General features: G+C 43.9%; 1 protein-coding gene across 4 annotated transcripts in view; it reads left to right on the top strand.

Annotated features, from left to right (window-relative positions):
• Window positions 1–16,604, top strand: part of SCYL3 (SCY1 like pseudokinase 3) — a 43,258-nt gene that overhangs the window by 17,442 nt on the left and 9,212 nt on the right. For all 4 annotated transcript variants that reach the window (XM_018060288.1, XM_018060290.1, XM_018060289.1 and 1 more), the window contains 5 exons: window positions 291–393; window positions 1,600–1,711; window positions 3,772–3,849; window positions 6,067–6,206; window positions 6,855–7,039. In XM_018060288.1, the coding sequence (XP_017915777.1) occupies window positions 291–393; window positions 1,600–1,711; window positions 3,772–3,849; window positions 6,067–6,206; window positions 6,855–7,039 (618 nt within the window). The remainder of the gene's footprint in view (window positions 1–290; window positions 394–1,599; window positions 1,712–3,771; window positions 3,850–6,066; window positions 6,207–6,854; window positions 7,040–16,604) is intronic.

Here is a 16,604-nt window from a genome sequence, read left to right as displayed (position 1 = left end):
ATATATGTGCATATAATGCTGCTGATAATTTTTTTTACTCCAGTTGTAGTCAGAAATATTTCTGAAAGCCACAAACATATATTATGGCCTTTCCCCCCTCCTTATTTAATATTAATATCTTTGATAAATTCTATTCACTAATCATTTTAAGAGCTTAGAAATTTGTGTGTGATACTGCGTAGTTGACTTTGGATACACTAAACACAAAAATGGGAGAAAGTGCTTCAGAGAAGATTAGGAATGGTTTCTGAAGCAGATCCTCTGGTTGTAATGGTCTTTACTGCTTTTAGTCTCCAGAATTCACGACTCTGCCAGCGTCCCACGGACACGCCCGGGATGCCTATTCTTTTGGGACACTGGTGGAAAGTTTGCTCACAGTCTTAAGTGAACAGGGTGAGTTGGACTTGTGCTATCTGCATCCGCAGAATTAGTGGGACAGCCATCCACGGTGGATGCTGCGGCGTTTGATTGTAGTACGGAACCGTTGCTTACCAAGAAACTTTGTGCAGGGCAGATCGTAATAGCAGTGAGGGCAGAAGCTTTGGGCTTCTTCACTTTGAACAGTTAAAAGAGTTTTAAGTAGCAAGCACTTGGAACTATGGCTTTGGGTATCTTATATTATGATCTTATTGATTGGTACTGTATTTATGGTCTAAAGACTATTCCTTATCAAACCAGCCTTTAAATAAATGAATGGTACTGTTGATGTGTATGTAATGATCTGAGGATAAGATTCAGAGTTTTTTTACAATTAATTTCTAAATTAAGATGAACATTTCTTTATCTTGATTCTTTCAAAGTCCTTTCGATTCTTTTTTTTTTTTTTTTGGCCATGATTTCATTTACTCATTACTGTTTTCTTTGGTTGGCCCTTAAAGGCCAGGCCACTGAGCACACAGTTCTCCTCTGAGTTCTCTGGTGGCGTGCTTGACAGCCCGCTTCCTCTCCTCCACCTGCTCCAGGCCTTCAGATATCCATCCTTTACATGTACTGGGGTCTGTACACATAAAGCCCCTTTACCAGCCTGTATCTCATTAGCTGCAGCTTTGTGCAGTTCCAACGCAGTTTCTTCTGCCTGGTTCATTCCATCCTCTGAAGTTACAAGCACCATTCAGCCATCAGCTCTGACCTGTCCCAGCCTAAACATTTGAGAATTAAGCTCTAGGACATCCTTTGTGGGTGATGAACTCACTGCTCTTCACTGTTTCTAGCATGGTGGCAATTATGTACCATCCTTGAGAGGAAATACAGTCCTTCAAATAACTTCCTGTGTTTTGAGGGTTAGGAGACTTGATCGAAAAGGCCCTCAAACCTGCCATTTACTCAGCTTCCTCCTCTAGGCCTGAGCTGAGTTAAGCTGACAGTCAGGAAAGGTGGGGGCCTCCAAGGGGAGCAGGGGGGTAGATGTGTTGGCAAGATGGTTTTCTCCACCTGCCCAGGAGTTTGACTTCAGGCAGGCAGGGAGCTGTTGAGCACCAGCCAGGGCTCTCTTTGTTTGGGCTTTTTCCAGGTTGGTTTTTGCTTATGTCAGCCTCCAGCTGTAGAGGTCCTAACAGGAGGGAGGAGGCAGTGGGAACTAACTGTCGCTCTGGGTTTCAGTTGCAGCGGATATTCTCTCCAGCTTTCAACAGACCTTGCACTCAGCCCTGCTGAGTCCCAGCCCGCAGTGCCGGCCAGTGCTCTGCAGCCTCCTGTGCCATGACTTATTCAGGTGAGGCGCCCGGTGCGGCGCGCTGCCTTCCCCCGCCGGCCCTCCTGTGGGCCGCACTCCCGCGGTGGGGTTCGGAGGACCGGGCGGTGCAGGCCCTCCTGCTGCTGCTGCTGTTGCCCCTCAGTGTTAGGGGAGAGTGAGTCATGTCCACGTGGGAAGTAGAGGGAGATGTGGTCATTGCCTCTCACGTTCCTCTCACAGATAGAAAGTTCTAGAACCCCTTCACCGTGGACACCTGGGTCCAGACATTATAGCTGGATTCCTTAGGACTTCTGTGAACGTGAAGAAGCTAGGCTGTGTCCAGTGGTGTAGAGTTGGAGAAGTTAATTGAGGAACTTAATGTTAACACAGCCTCTCTGTTTTGCTGACATTGTATTATTTATACGAGTTTGTTATTGTTGAATTTTACTTGTTGGTGGGGGATGGGCATGGAAATGAGCTTATTTTTCTTCAGGCAGGCAGAAGATTGTTTTCTTTGTTTAGTAATTCGTGATGGAACAGCAAAGAAGTCAATTTAGAGGGAGGGCACAGTATAGCTGTCAATACTGTCGCTGGATTCAGAGAGATTTTTGAACCTCTCTCTTCAAGGTTAGTTTTAATTATGTGTCCTTCATTTTTTAAATTTCCGTGTCTGCAGAACTTCTGCACAGGTTAACTCCTCATTCATCACTTTTATTAGCAAAATCAAACTCATGTCAGTTGTGAAACTAAAAATCCTTATGGGTTTGCAGTCGGAAAGCCTGAGAGAAATCAGAGTGAAGGGAGAGTTGATATTATCCCTGGAGGGGGTTCTAAGATAGGATGAGGTATATCATTAAACACAGCAGAGGGGGTATTTTCCTTGTGGTCACATGGACTTTGTTACTTATGTTCCAAAAGAGCTATTCAAACCTTTCCCATTATGAGTCCTTTAACCAAGGTATCTCCATGTGTTTTTGGGGGGGATGTTTCAGACTGATAGACTCTCTGCAGAGAAGAATCCTTTACAGTAAATAGATTCTCTCATCACTGTGTGTGGTAGGAGTTCTTTAGTATGACTTGTGGATGAAACAAGGGAGAGGAAGGGGACGTAGGTATACCTCTGGCTGATTCATGGTGATGTTTGGCAGAAGCCAACACAACATTGTAAAGCTGAATTGAATTATCCTTCAGTAAAAACAGGAGAGGGAAGGCAGAACCACACACCAGCCCCCTCTTTCATAAACTGTTACATGTGAGGGGATTGTTGCCCATGGGGGGATTGTTGCCCGTGAGGGGAAAGCCCAGCCAGGGGCAGCGGGAGGAGGCAGGGCCGAAGCTCCTACCGAGGCAGCTGAGCCATCTGATGTTACTCTCTGGTCAAGGCATTTGCACTCTTTCTGCCATGCCATAGGGAAACAGGTGCAAAGGTGAGGTGTGGAGACCCAGGAGAGGAGGTCAGCCCTGCTGGTGGGGGCTGCTGGCTGCTGCTAAAGCCTCCCTCCCAGCGGCCGCGTTTGCTTGGAGCTGAGCTGGCTTTGGGACTGTCTGCAGGCCCTGCAGGAAACCACCCACTCTTGTCACCCTCTTCCCTGCCTGGCTGGAAAAGTGACCAGACAAAACAGGCGACATGGGAAGATCCCTGTGACTTGTACCAGAAATGCCTCTTTCTGCAACCCTCTTTAATAGTTATTACTTCCCCAGAGGAGAGTTGAGAATCAGCAACTGTTCTGTAACGGTAAAAGCATTTCTCTGAGGACATTTCATGTAACCACATCCTATTACAACAAAATGTTTGGATGACTATGATGATTTTATTAAAACCACAGCATTTGTTTGCGTTTATATATGCACACATGTGTGTGGTTAAGCATGTATCCTCTTCACAGATCTCTTTGATATTAATATTAAATTCCCTATGGGTTTGTCCTGTAGCACTTGTCTTCTAAACTACTTAGTTACAGTAGAATCTTCCATGTGGTCAGGGAGATGTGTCTTTGTTGAGTAGTATTATCGTGTGGTCTGCGATTATGGCTTTGATATTTAATGTGCCTTCTTTAATCTGTTGTTCTGCATTTTTTTTTTTTCTTTTTGGCATTTAGGAATGATTTTCTAGAAGTTGTAAATTTCTTGAAAAGTTTAACATTGAAGAGCGAAGAGGAAAAAACTGAATTTTTCAAGTAAGTTCAGAAAATTCAGGCCTTAAAATTTAGTAACTTGGATTAAGTCCATGTAATCACATCAGGTGTCCTAGAGAAGACGAGTCTGTCATTGGGTTTCTTAGACAGAGTTCAGTGACATTTCCTCTATGTCAGGCTCTCTGCTAGACCCTGGGAAGTATAGTTCTGAGAAGGAAACAGATACAGACTGATAATCCGTAGACAGTAGTGGAGCTTGAGAGGGATGTCCTGAGAACACAGAGGACGGGGCAGGGAGGAGGTTAGAGAAAAGCTATCCTAGAGAGGCAGTGTGAACCAGTGCACAAAGGTGAAACGCAGTAGGTCTTGTGTGTAGAGGGATGACCGCTTGAGTCCTGCTGGAGGGGTTAGGGCAGGCACCCTCGGATCTAGCTGAGAGGAGTGCTGACGCTATTGGTAAGCAGCGGGCTTCAGGCCTTGAAACTGTCAAAGGAGTGAAAACAGGCTGTGAGACAGATGCCTCTCACCTTGGGTGGATTACTCTGTTTTCTACGGAGGGGCCACAGCTTTACTTCATGTAAGATTTGGGTTGGTTGGCAGACCATGGCAGGCCAGCAATAGATGGGAGGCCTCATGTAAGGGCAGCGATGGTAGAGTGAAGACACAGATAAGAAATATTAAAACATAAAAACTGGCAAGCCTTAGTGATTATCACTAAACGAGCTGGAAAATACTGCAGGGAAGACATAGGATCTGGTGTCCGTGTTGGTTGGCTGTGGGCCTCCAGGTAGAAATGGACATGGGCCTTTGGGCAGATGGGTCTGCATCTCAGGAGAGGAGTCTGATGAGGATGAGCTGGAGGTGAATATTAAGGTTCATTAGCCTGTAGTCATTGACATTTTCCCAGAGAAAGTGGGTAGCATGAAAAGGACTTGGGGCATCCAACTTGTCAGGGGGCTGGTGGGAAGGGAGTAGCTGACAAGTGAGGCTGAAGCAGTGGTTAGGGGAGATTCAGAAACAGGAGGGCTGGTATTCCCAACGGTAGAGAATTTCAGAAAGATAGTAATGACTTTGCCATCAAGAGAGCTTTTGTAACTTTGTCTTAGAAAAACCCATTTCAGCAGAGAGAATTAAACTGCTGTGAATTGAAATGTGAGCAGAAGGTGAGAACATGGACTTTGGGTAAAACCTCCTGAAAAGCTTGGAGGAGAGAAACATGGAATTGCTACTGAATTGCTAAGGGAGTCAAGTAAGGCTGTTTTTAAGGCTGGAAAAGATGGGAGCATGTCTTTGGACTCACACGATGGAGCTGGTGGGAGTGAGGGAGGAACTGAAGCCCCACTTGTGCTGGGGGGCTGTTGGCCTGTGGCCCTGGGGTAGAAGGGCATGTTGGAGCGATGGCCCTGTGGCGATGGCCTTAAATAAGAGGAATCCTTCACATCCTTGGTACCTGGAAAAGAGGTGGGAATTATTCTGGCCGTGGACCTGTTTGTGGATAGTGGCTGAGGGGCTTGAAGGAGGTAATGCTTGGTGTGGTCCATTTCCTCATTAGGTAGGAGGCAAGATACTTGCTCAGGATGATTGTATGGTGGCATGTTATTACTGTTAATACCTGATGTCTGTGTATTTCTTAACAAAATGCTTGTACTTAGCTTCTTCTAACAAAAGCCAGTGTTTTGTTTACCATAGAAACTTTAAGTAATGTAATATACTATGTGTTTTAAAATGGGCTTCCCTGGTGGCTCAGACTGTAAAGAATCTGCCTGCAATGCTGGAGATCCAGGTTCGATCCCTGGGTCGGGAAGATCCCCTGGAGAAGGAAATGGCAACCCACTCCAGTATTCTTGCCTGGAGAATTCCATGAACTGAGGAGCCTGGTGGGCTACGGTCCATGGGGGTCACAAAGAGTCGGACGCAACTGAGCGACTAAGCACACGTGTGTTTTAAATTTGAGAGAGTACCTTTTATTGACTAAAAAGACTGGATTATTAGGGGGGAAAGAGGACACTCTTGCTATTATTAATGAGGGGCAATTTGTTGAAAAAAATTTCCTAGCTTGGATTGGAGTTTGTCTATGTACTGACTAGCTGGCGTTGTCTCACACCTTCTGTGTTTTTCTTAAGTATCTGGGGACCCACCTGTTTAGTCTCCCTAGCCACATTTCAGATGCATCACTTCGATGGTGTGGGCTAAGGCTGCATGTGTCTCAACTGCAGGTAAGCTGCTGCAGTGTCCCAGGCTTTCCTTCTTTGCCCCCAGATTCCTGCTGGACAGAGTCAGCTGCCTGTCAGAGGAATTAATAGCCTCACGGTTGGTGCCTCTTCTGCTTAACCAACTGGTGTTTGCAGAGCCAGTAGCTGTTAAGAGTTTTCTTCCTTACCTCCTCGGCCCTAAAAAAGGTGAATTTTTTTCCAAAGTATTCTTGGTAATTACGGAGTTTGGGAATTATTCGTCCCCATTTAAACAGTGCACGCTTACTGTGTGGTGATCTGAATGACCTGGGGAGCTTTTTCTAAATTTGCCTGTGCCTGGCCCCCTAGGTCTGGAACAGAAGGAAGACAGGTGAATACATATTTTCAAAGGTCCCCAAATGGTTCTGATGCCTGTTTCTGTTGAAGGACCTTCCTTAACTGCTCAGAAGAGAGGACCAGCTCCTGTTGTAGCATTTAACACTTCCTGGCTTTGCAGGAACAATTGCAACAATAATATCAGTTGAATCTAGTATATGAAATTTCTCCTTGATTAGACATGAATATATTGATACAGAGAGCTATCCACTCAGAATTATATTAAAACATAAGGTTTCTTTGCAGTACGTTAAGTATGATAAGAGTGTATCAGAAACGCTCCTACAAGGTGGAGTGTACTTAAGACAGTTAAGCCTTGAGTAATATGGGGTCAGTGAAGAGCTTGCCTTTAGTTTGGGACACAAGAATTTCGAAGAGTACTTAGGATTGTGTGTGAAGTTCTGGGCTCAGTTTATGCACTAGGCTTCGTGCTCCTTTCACTGAAGTGATGATTTTTTTCCCTGTCTGATCTGGGGGAAGACAACACGCAGGGAGAAGCCCCCCGCCTCCTCTCACCAGCCCTGTTCCAGGCGCGGGTGATCCCTGAGCTGCTGCGGCTGTTCGAGGTGCACGAGGAGCACGTGCGCATGGTGCTGCTGTCCCACCTGGAGGCCTACGTGGAGCACTTCACGCAGGAGCAGCTGAAGAAGGTCATCCTGCCCCAGGTAGGGGTGCTCGGGTCAGCGGCGGGCGCTCCCCGAGTCACCCGGGGAGTGGGCTGGAAGGAAAAGGGGGCTTGGGGGCATTTGGATAAGAGCTGAGAAGGCCTGAGACAGCTTTTCAGTGTGGAAGCCTCCTGGAACCTGAAGGGTGGACACGAAAACTGCACTTCCAGGCCAGTCACACAGGCGAAGCAGTTAAACCAGCATAGTCAGTCTTCGCTTCTTTATAACCGGAAACCTGTAATTCTGCTTGCTAATTCTTTGGAGGAAAACTAACAAGATTCGTTTGTGGGATGCTTTGTGAAGAGAAGCTGCACGTGTCATAATTAACTCACTATAAAATAATTAGGCTGTAGCTGAGAGGAGAGGAGATGGTCCCTGTCCGTGGGTTTAGCCATTGATCTAGCATCGGTCCAGCTCTGGTTGCCTTTGCCCACCCTGGGCCTCTGGGTTTGTATTGGTTTCCTGTGACTGATGGAACAAATTACCACAAACTGTGTGGCTTAAACAATAGAAATCTATTCTCTTATGATTCTAGAGGCCAGAAATCCGCAGTCAGGGTGTCCGCCAGGCCCCCTCTGAAGGCGCTGGGGAGAGTCCTTCCGTGCCTCCTGCCAGCTTCTGGTAGCCCTTTGGTGTTTCTTGGCTTGTCGCTGTGTTGCTTCAGTTTCTGCTTTTGTTGGCACATGGCCTTTTTATAAGGACACTGGTCACTGGATTTAAGGTCCACTCTAACCCAGTATGACCTCATTTAAGGTCACATTCTGGGTGGGCATGAATTTTGGGGAGACACTGTTCAACTCAGTATGAGATTTGGAAAGATTTTGTCTGTTTTGCTAAGAGATTAATTTATTTAAAGATGATAAGGCCTGGTTTTAGGCCAGTTCTTATGCCTAAGTACTGGGGCCATAGAGGTGTGTAACGTACTCCCTGCTTTCAAGAAGTGAGAAGATGGGAGATAATGAGTATTTGTTATCTGTGTAGCAAACCGCCCCAAAACTACTTAGTATATTAAAGCAACAGTCCTTTTATTTATTTACCTTTTGATTTATTTGGCTGCGTTGGGTCTCAGTTGCAGCATCGGGGCTCTGTAGCTGTGGTGCACACTCTTGGTTGCCCCACGGCATGTGGGATCTTAGTTTTCTAACCAGAGATCAAACCTGTGCCCCCACCTTGGAAAGTGGATTCTTAATCACTGGACCACTGGGGAAGTCCCACGACACTTTATTAATTCTCATAATTCTTTGGATTGCTTGAGCTCAGCTTGTGGGTTCTGTTGTTCCACATGATGTCAGTGGAGGCAGCAGTCATCTGGGGCCCACATCCACACAGCTCCTTGGCACCTCAGAGGGGAGGGCGGAAAAGCCAGGCTTCTCTGGGGCTCTCTCTCCACAAAGTCTCTGGACATCTCCGGGCCCTTGTTCCCCTATGTGACATCTCCACATGATTTCCCTAGCAAGGTTGGTGGACTTCTTACATGGCTGCCCAAGGTGACCACAAGAGCCCAAGCAGCCTTCCTAAGGCATAGATTGGGAACTGACCACATCACTTCAGTGCCATTCTCTTGATTGAAGCGAGTCACAGAAGCCAGGCCAGGTCCACTGTGGGGCGGCTTTATACGAGGCCGTGGGCACTGGGGGTGTGGCTCACTGGGGCTGGCTTTACAGCCTCGCCGCTCTAGCGCGGCACTTTGTTTACGTCTGCAGCAGTAGCCGTCACTCTGCCTGTAGCTGTTTAGTGTCTGAGAATGTAGAAGGGGAACCAAGCACTCTGACTCTGAAACAGAGGTCCCGTCATAGGTGCTGAGCTGAGATCAGTATTAGGTTTTTGAAAAAGTAATAGTGATTTCAGACTCTGAATTTTAAACCATTATAACTAGCCTCAAACACATCTGTATTAATAAAAAACAGGAACCATTACAGTCAACACATTTTTACCAGTAAGAAATAAGTTTGTTCATTCCTGTAGCAAAAAAATCAGTGCTTCAGGATTCAACGAATGCTTGGAAAGCGATTTTTGTGTCCTGATGGTTGGGGAAACATTTTCTGTGCAAAAAAGTTGCCGAGGTGCTTGAAGAAGTGGTAGTCGGTTGGTGAGAGGTCAGGTAAGGCAAAACTTTGTGGCTCAATTCATTCAGCTTTTGAAGCGTTGATTGTGTGCTGTGTGGTTGAGCATTGTTAGAGAATTGGGCCCAGTCTATTGACCAGTGCCAGCTGCAGGTGTTGAAGTTTTCATTGCATTTCATCAGTTTGCTGAGCATACTTCTCAGATATAATGATTTTGCTGGGATTCAGAAAGCTGTAGTGGGTCAGACTAGCAGCAGACCACCAAACAGTAACCATGACCCCTTTCTGGTGTAAGTTTGACTTTGGGAAGTATTTTGGCGCTTCTGCTCAGTCCAGCCACTGAGCTGGTCTTTGCTGGTTGTCATATAAAATCCACTTTATGTTGCACATCACAGTCCAATTGAGAAATGAGTCATTGTTGGATAGGATAAGAGAAGACGACACTTCAAAATGACAATTTTTTTGATTTTCGGTCAGCTCATGAGGCACCCACTTATCAAGCTCTTTCACCTTTCCAATTTGTTTCAATGCTGAAGGACTGTAGAATGATTGACATTGAGTTTTGGGGCAACTTCTTGTGTAGTTGGAAGAGGATCAGTCAGTGGTGCTCGCAGTTCATTGTTGTCAGCTTCCTGTGGCTGGCCACCATGCTCCTCATCGTCAAGACTCGTCTCCTGTGCACAACTTCTTGAACCACCACTGCACTGGACATTCGTTAGCAGTTCCTGGGCCAAATGCGTTTGTTGATGTTGCGAGTTGTCTCTTGCTTCTTGACCCATTTTGAACTTGAATAAGAAAATCGCTCAAATTTGCTTTTGGGTCTCACATCATTTACATAGTCTAAAATACATATAAACAACAAGTAATAATAATTAGTAAAAAACATAAAGCAGTAAATATGCATCAAAATGATGTGTGACATAACCACATTTAAGAATATATTCCAGTATCAAATGGAAAAGTTCAACAGTGCAAACCAGTGATTACTTCTGCAACAACCTGTTAACAAGTAGATATTCAGTACATGAAAAGCAATGAAAACTCTCAGTGGAGTTACTTCCCCTGCAGAGGAATAACTTAGCTGATTTCTAATGTTCACTTGGGTGGCAGTGTAGAAGATGGACTATAGCAAGGAGGTTCAGTGAGGACAGTATAGAATAGTCCTGCTAAGAGATGGCAAGGACTGGGGGAACATGGTGGCAGTGGTTAAGGGTAGAAGGGGGAGGACTCCGTTTTCCACTAGATGGGAGAGTTTTGAGGATGACTGTTGGGTTTTTGGCTTGGGTGGTTTCTTATGATTACCATAATTAGCTGACAGAATTCTAACCATGATTTAGTTTACTTGTACAGCTGTGTTTTGAGACAGTGCCTGGTTTATTAGCACTGGAACTGATACTTCTTTATTGAGTCCTGTTGGAAACCTTTATCTTAGGTAAATGAGGAAACTGGACCAGAAAAATGAAACTATTAATTGGCTAAGTCATATTGCGAATTCCCAGCAAAGATTGGACCAGAACCCAGGATTCCTGAACCCGTGATGCCCCCTCCACCAGGCAGTCCAATCATCCTGGCCTTGTGTCTGACTGGTGCAGACGCTTTGCCTCTGTCTTTCTTCTATACATGTTTGCCAATTCAGAGCAAAACCTCTCCTGATAGCTCCTTGTGAATGTCTTAATCAAGGTTCTTCTGGTTGCAAGGAACTGAAACCCACTTAAATGGGCTAAAGCCCAAAAGAGAGACTTTAATCAAAGGATGTCAGTCTACCTAAGAGGGAAATCAAGAGCAGCTGGGACTCAGCCATATGGTCTTCTTTCCTTTCTCTTTACATCCATTCACATTTGACTTTTGAAGACCAGCTTTTGTTATTTGGTATACACATGCCCAAGCGTAGTTGACCATAGTAGAGGTGGCAAGAATACACAGAAGAACTGTACAAAAAAGATCTTCAAGACCCAGATAATCATGATATGTGATCACTAATCTAGAGCCAGACATCTTGGAATGTGAAGTCAAGTGGGCCTTAGAAAGCATCACTACGAACAAAGCTAGTGGAGGTGATGGAATTCCAGTTGAGCTATTTCAAATCCTGAAAGATGATGCTGTGAAAGTGCTGCACTCAATATGCCAGCAAATTTGGAAAACTCAGCAGTGGCCACAGGACTGGAAAAGGGCAGTTTTGATTCCAATCCCAAAGAAAGGCAATGCCAAAGAATGCTCAAATTACCGCACAATTGCACTTATCTCACATGCTAGTAAAGTAATGCTCAAAATTCTCCAAGCCAGGCTTCATCAATATGTGAACTGTGAACTCCCTGATGTTCAAGCTGGTTTTAGAAAAGGCAGAGGAACCAGAGATCAAATTGCCAATACCCGCTGGATCATGGGAAAAGCAAGAGAGTTCCAGACAGACATCTATTTCTGCTTTATTGACTTGATTGTGTGGATCACAATAAACTGTGGAAAATTCTGAAAGAGATGGGAATACCAGACCACCTACCCTGCTTCTTGAGAAATCTGTATGCAGGTTAGGAAGGAACAGTTAGAACTGGACATGGAACAACAGACTGGTTCCAAATAGGAAAAGGAGTACGTCAAGGCTGTATATTGTCACCCTGCTTATTTAACCTATATGCAGAGTACATCATGAGAAACGCTGGACTGGAAGAAACACAAGCTGGAATCAAGATTGTTGGGAGAAATATCAATAACCTCAGATATGCAGATGACACCACCCTTATGGCAGAAAGTGAAGAGGAGCTAAAAAGCCTCTTGATGAAAGTAAAAGAGGAGAGCGAAAAAGTTGGCTTAAAGCTCAACATTCAGAAAACGAAGATCATGTCATCAGGTCCCATCACTTCATGGGAAATAGATGGGGAAACAGTGTCAGAGTTTATTTTTGGGGGGCTCCAAAATCACTGCAGATGGTGACTGCAGCCATGAAATTAAAAGACGCTTACTCCTTGGAAGAAAAGTTATGACCAACCTAGATAGCATATTCAAAAGCAGAGATTACTTTGCTGACTAAGGTCCGTCTAGTCAAGGCTATGGTTTTTCCTGTGGTCATGTATGGATGTGAGAGTTGGACTGTGAAGAAAGCTGAGCTCCGAAGAACTAATGCTTTTGAACTGTGGTGTTGGAGAAGACTCTTGAGAGTCCCTTGGACTGCAAGGAGACCCAACCAGTCCATTCTGAAGGAGATCAACCCTGGGATTTCTTTGGAAGGAATGATGCTAAAGCTGAAACTCCAGTAGTTTGGCCACCTCATGCAAGAGTTGACTCATTGGAAAAGACTCTGATGCTGGGAGGGATTGGGGGCAGGAGGAGAAGGGGACGTCCGAGGATGAGATGGCTGGATGGCATCACGGACTTGATGGACATGAGTCTGAGTGAACTCCAGGAGATGGTGATGGACAGGGAGGCCTGGCGTGCTGTGATTCATGGGGTCGCAAAGAGTCAGACACGACTGATGACTGAACTGAACTGAACTGAAGCGTAGTTGCCCCATAGTTTCCGAGTTTACTGTCCTGCCTTTAAGCAAACCAGAGGTAACCAGTTTCTCTAAATTCCAGTTTTTATTACTGGAAAAGAGATCATAATTGGCTCAGTTAGGGACAGGTGTTATATGCATCGGATATCAAAAAAGTTTTCACAGTCCTGTTCTTGTGTGTTAAGCCACAAGGTGAAGGACACAGCTCTTAGTGACCTAGATGAGTGTTTCAAGTGTGCTCTGCAGAACATTGCCTGTCCATGAACTGTTTGTTATGGTCCTGCTACATTGAGCTGAGTACAGATATGGAAAATTAACATTTAAAATCTTTTTTTTTAATTGAGGTATATTATGGACATGTAGTTTCAGGTACACAGGAGAATGATTTGACATGTGTATATATTGCAGATGATCGCAATACGCTTAGTTACCATGTGTCACCATACAGTTATGAACTTTCTCATGATGAAACTTCAAAAAATATTCTTCGTGACTTTGAAATATGCAATACAGTATTATAACCTATAGTCACTATGCTGCACATTATATCTGCATGACCTTTTTATTTTATAATGTAGTATATGCCTCTTGACCCATTTTATTTCCTCTCTACCTCCTCACTTCCGCCTGGCAGCCACTAATCTGTTCTCTGTATGTGTTGTTTTTTTTTTGCTTGTCCTCTACCCCACCTCCCCCACCACACACACACATGTAAGTGAGTGTTTGTCTTTCTGTGTCTGATTTATTTCCCTTAGCAGAGCATAATGCCCTCCAGGTCCGTCCATGTTGTTGCAAATGGCAAGATTTTATGCTTTTTGTTTGCCTGAATAATCTTCCTGTGTGCATGCTGCATTTTCTTTATCCGTTCATCAATAGATACTTTGCTGTAAATAATCCTGCAGTGAATATGGGAGTGCGTATGCCTTTTTGAGTTAGTAAGGTTTTTCCTCAAGTAAACACCCGGAAGTAGAGTCCCTGGATGGTATGGTCATCCCATTGTTAATTTCTTGATGAACATCTATACTGTTTTCCATAGTGGCTGTACCCATTATGAAAATTCCCACCAGCAGCACACAAGGGTTCCCTTTGCTCCACATCCTCACCATCCCTTGATTCTTGTCTTCTTGATAATAGCCCTTCTAACAGGTATGCAGTGCTATCACCTTGTGGTTTTGATTTGTATTTCCCTGATGTTCCGTGATCTTGAGCATCTTTTCGTGTACCTCATGACCATCTTCATGTCACCTTTGGGAAGACATCTCTTCATATCTTCAACTTAGTTTTTAGTCAAATTGTCTTTCCCTTTGAGCTGTATGAGCTTTCTGTATATTTTGAACGTTAGCCCCTTATTAGATATATTAATTTGCACATAGTTTCCCCCATTCAGTAGATTACCGTTTTACTTTCTGATGGTTTTCTTTGCCTTGCAGAAGCTATTTAGTTTGATGTAATCCCATTTCTTAGTTTTGGATTTTGTAACGTTTGCTTTTGGTGTCAGATCCAAAAATTCATCACCAAGGCTGTTGTCAAAAAGCTTACTGCCTGTGTTTTTTTCTAGAAGTTCTATCATTTCAGGTCTTATGTTTACATCCTTAATCTGTTTTAAGTTAATGTGTTATAAGACAGTTGTCCAATTTTCTCAACACTTTATTGAATAGACTGTCTTTTCTGCATGGTGTATTCTTGGCTATTTCTGTCATAAATTAATTGACCATATATGTATAGGTTTATTTCCTGGCTATTTTGTTCCATTGACCTAGTCTGTTTTATGCCAATACTATACTATTTTACTGTAGCTTTGTAATGTGGTTTGAAATCAAGGAGTGTGAGGCTTCCAGCTTTGTTCTTCTTTCTGAAGGTTGCTTTGGCTATTCAGTCTTTTGTGGTTTCATACAAATTTTAGGATTGTTTATGGGACATAGATGGGGAAACAGTGGAAACAGTGTCAAACTTTATTTTGGGGGGCTCCAAAATCACTGCAGATGGTGACTGCAGCCATGAAATTAAAAGATGCTTGTTCCTTGGAAAAAAAGCTATGACCAACCTAGACAGCATATTCAAAAGCAGAGACATTACTTTGCCGACTAAGGTCCGTCTAGTCAAGGCTATGGTTTTTCCAGTAGTCATGTATGGATGTGAAAGTTGGACTGTGAAGAAGGCTGAGTGCCGAAGAACTGATGCTTTTGAACTGTGGTGTTGGAGAAGACTCTTGAGAGTCCCTTGGACTGCAAGGAGATCCAACCAGTCCATTCTGAAGGAGATCAACCCTGGGATTTCTTTGGAAGGAATGATTTTAAAGCTGAAACTCCAGTACTTTGGCCACCTCATGCGAAGAGTTGACTCATTGGAAAAGACTTTGATGCTGGGAGGGATTGGGGGCAGGAGGGGAAGGGGACGACCAAGGATGAGATGGCTGGATGGCATCACTGATTCGATGGACGTGAGTCTGAGTGAACTCCGGGAGTTGGTGATGGACAGGGAGGCCTGGTGTGCTGTGATTCATGAGGTCACAAAGTCGGACACGACTGAGCGACTGAACTGAACTGATTCTAGTTCTGTGAATAATGTCATTGGAATTTTGATAGGGATTGCATTGGGTCTGTAGATTGCTTAGGGAACTATGGGCAGTTTATTAACAATATTAATTCTTTCAATCCATGACACAGAACATCTTTCCATTTATTTATGTTTTCTTCTGTTTCTTTCATCAGTGTCCTATAGTTTTCAGTGTAGAGGTCTTCCACTTCTTTCGGTAAATTTATTTCTGTGTATTTTATTCTTTGATGCAATTACAAATGGGGTTATTTTTTCTTTTTCTGACAATCCATTATTAGTGTATAGAAATGCTACAAATTTCTGTGTATTGTGTATAGTTTTACAGTACTTCTTATTTTCTGATTTAAATGTTTTTGCCCTCCCTCCCCCCTCCTTGCTTAATTGCTATGGCTAGGGTTTCCAACACTGTGTTGGCAACAGTGGGCATCCTTGGCTTGTTCCTCATCTCAGAGGGAAGGCTTTCGGCTTTTCGATGTAATGTTGAGTGTAGGCTTGTTGTATATGGCCTTTATTATATTGAGGTATGTTTCTTCTGTATCCAGTTTGTTGAGAGTTTTTATCATAAATAGATGTTGAATTTTGTCAGGTACTTTTTCTGTGTTCATTGAGATGATCATATGATTTTTACCCTTTGTTTTGTTAATGTAGTGTATTACATTGATTTGTGGATGTTCCACCATCCTGGCATCACTAGAAAAAAATTCCACTTGATCATGGTATATGATCCTTTTAATATATTGTTGAATTTGTTTTCTAATTTTGTTGAGGATTTTGGCATCTTACATTCATCAGGAATTCAGTGCAGTTCAGTCGCTCAGTCATGTCCGACTCTTTGTGACCCCATGGATTGTGGCACGCCAGGCTTCCCTTCCTATCACCAACTCCCAGAGCTTGCTCAAACTCATGTCCATCAAGTTGGTGATGCCATCCAGCTATCTCATCCTCTGTCTTCCCCTTCTCCCACCTTCAATCTTTCCTAGCATCAGTCCTTCCAATGAATATTCAGGATTGATTTCTCTTATGGACTGGTTGGATCTCCTTGCAGTCCAAGGGACTCTCAAGAGTCTTCTCCAACACCACAGTTCAAAAGCATCAATTCTTTGGTGCTCAGCTTTCTTTATAGTCCAACACTCACATCCATACATGACCACTGGAAAAACCATAGCTTTGACTAGACAGACCTTTGTTGGTAAAGTAATGTCTCTGCTTTTGAATATGCTGTCTAGGTTGGTCATAGCTTTTCTTCCAAGGAGCAAGCACCTTTTAATTTCATGGCTGTAGTCACCATCTGCAGTGATTCTGGAGCCCTAAAAAATAAAGTCTGTCACTGTTTCCATTGTTTGCCCATCTGTTTGCCATGAAGTGATGGGACTGGATGCCATGAAATTCGTTTTCTGAATGTTGAGTTTTAAACCAACTTTTTCACTCTCCTCTTTCATTTTCATCAAGAATTTCTTTA

Source organism: Capra hircus, chromosome 16 (genome assembly GCF_001704415.2).
Source record: "Capra hircus breed San Clemente chromosome 16, ASM170441v1, whole genome shotgun sequence".
Taxonomy (NCBI): Eukaryota; Metazoa; Chordata; class Mammalia; order Artiodactyla; family Bovidae; genus Capra; species Capra hircus.
This window is presented reverse-complemented; position numbering and strand designations above follow the sequence as displayed.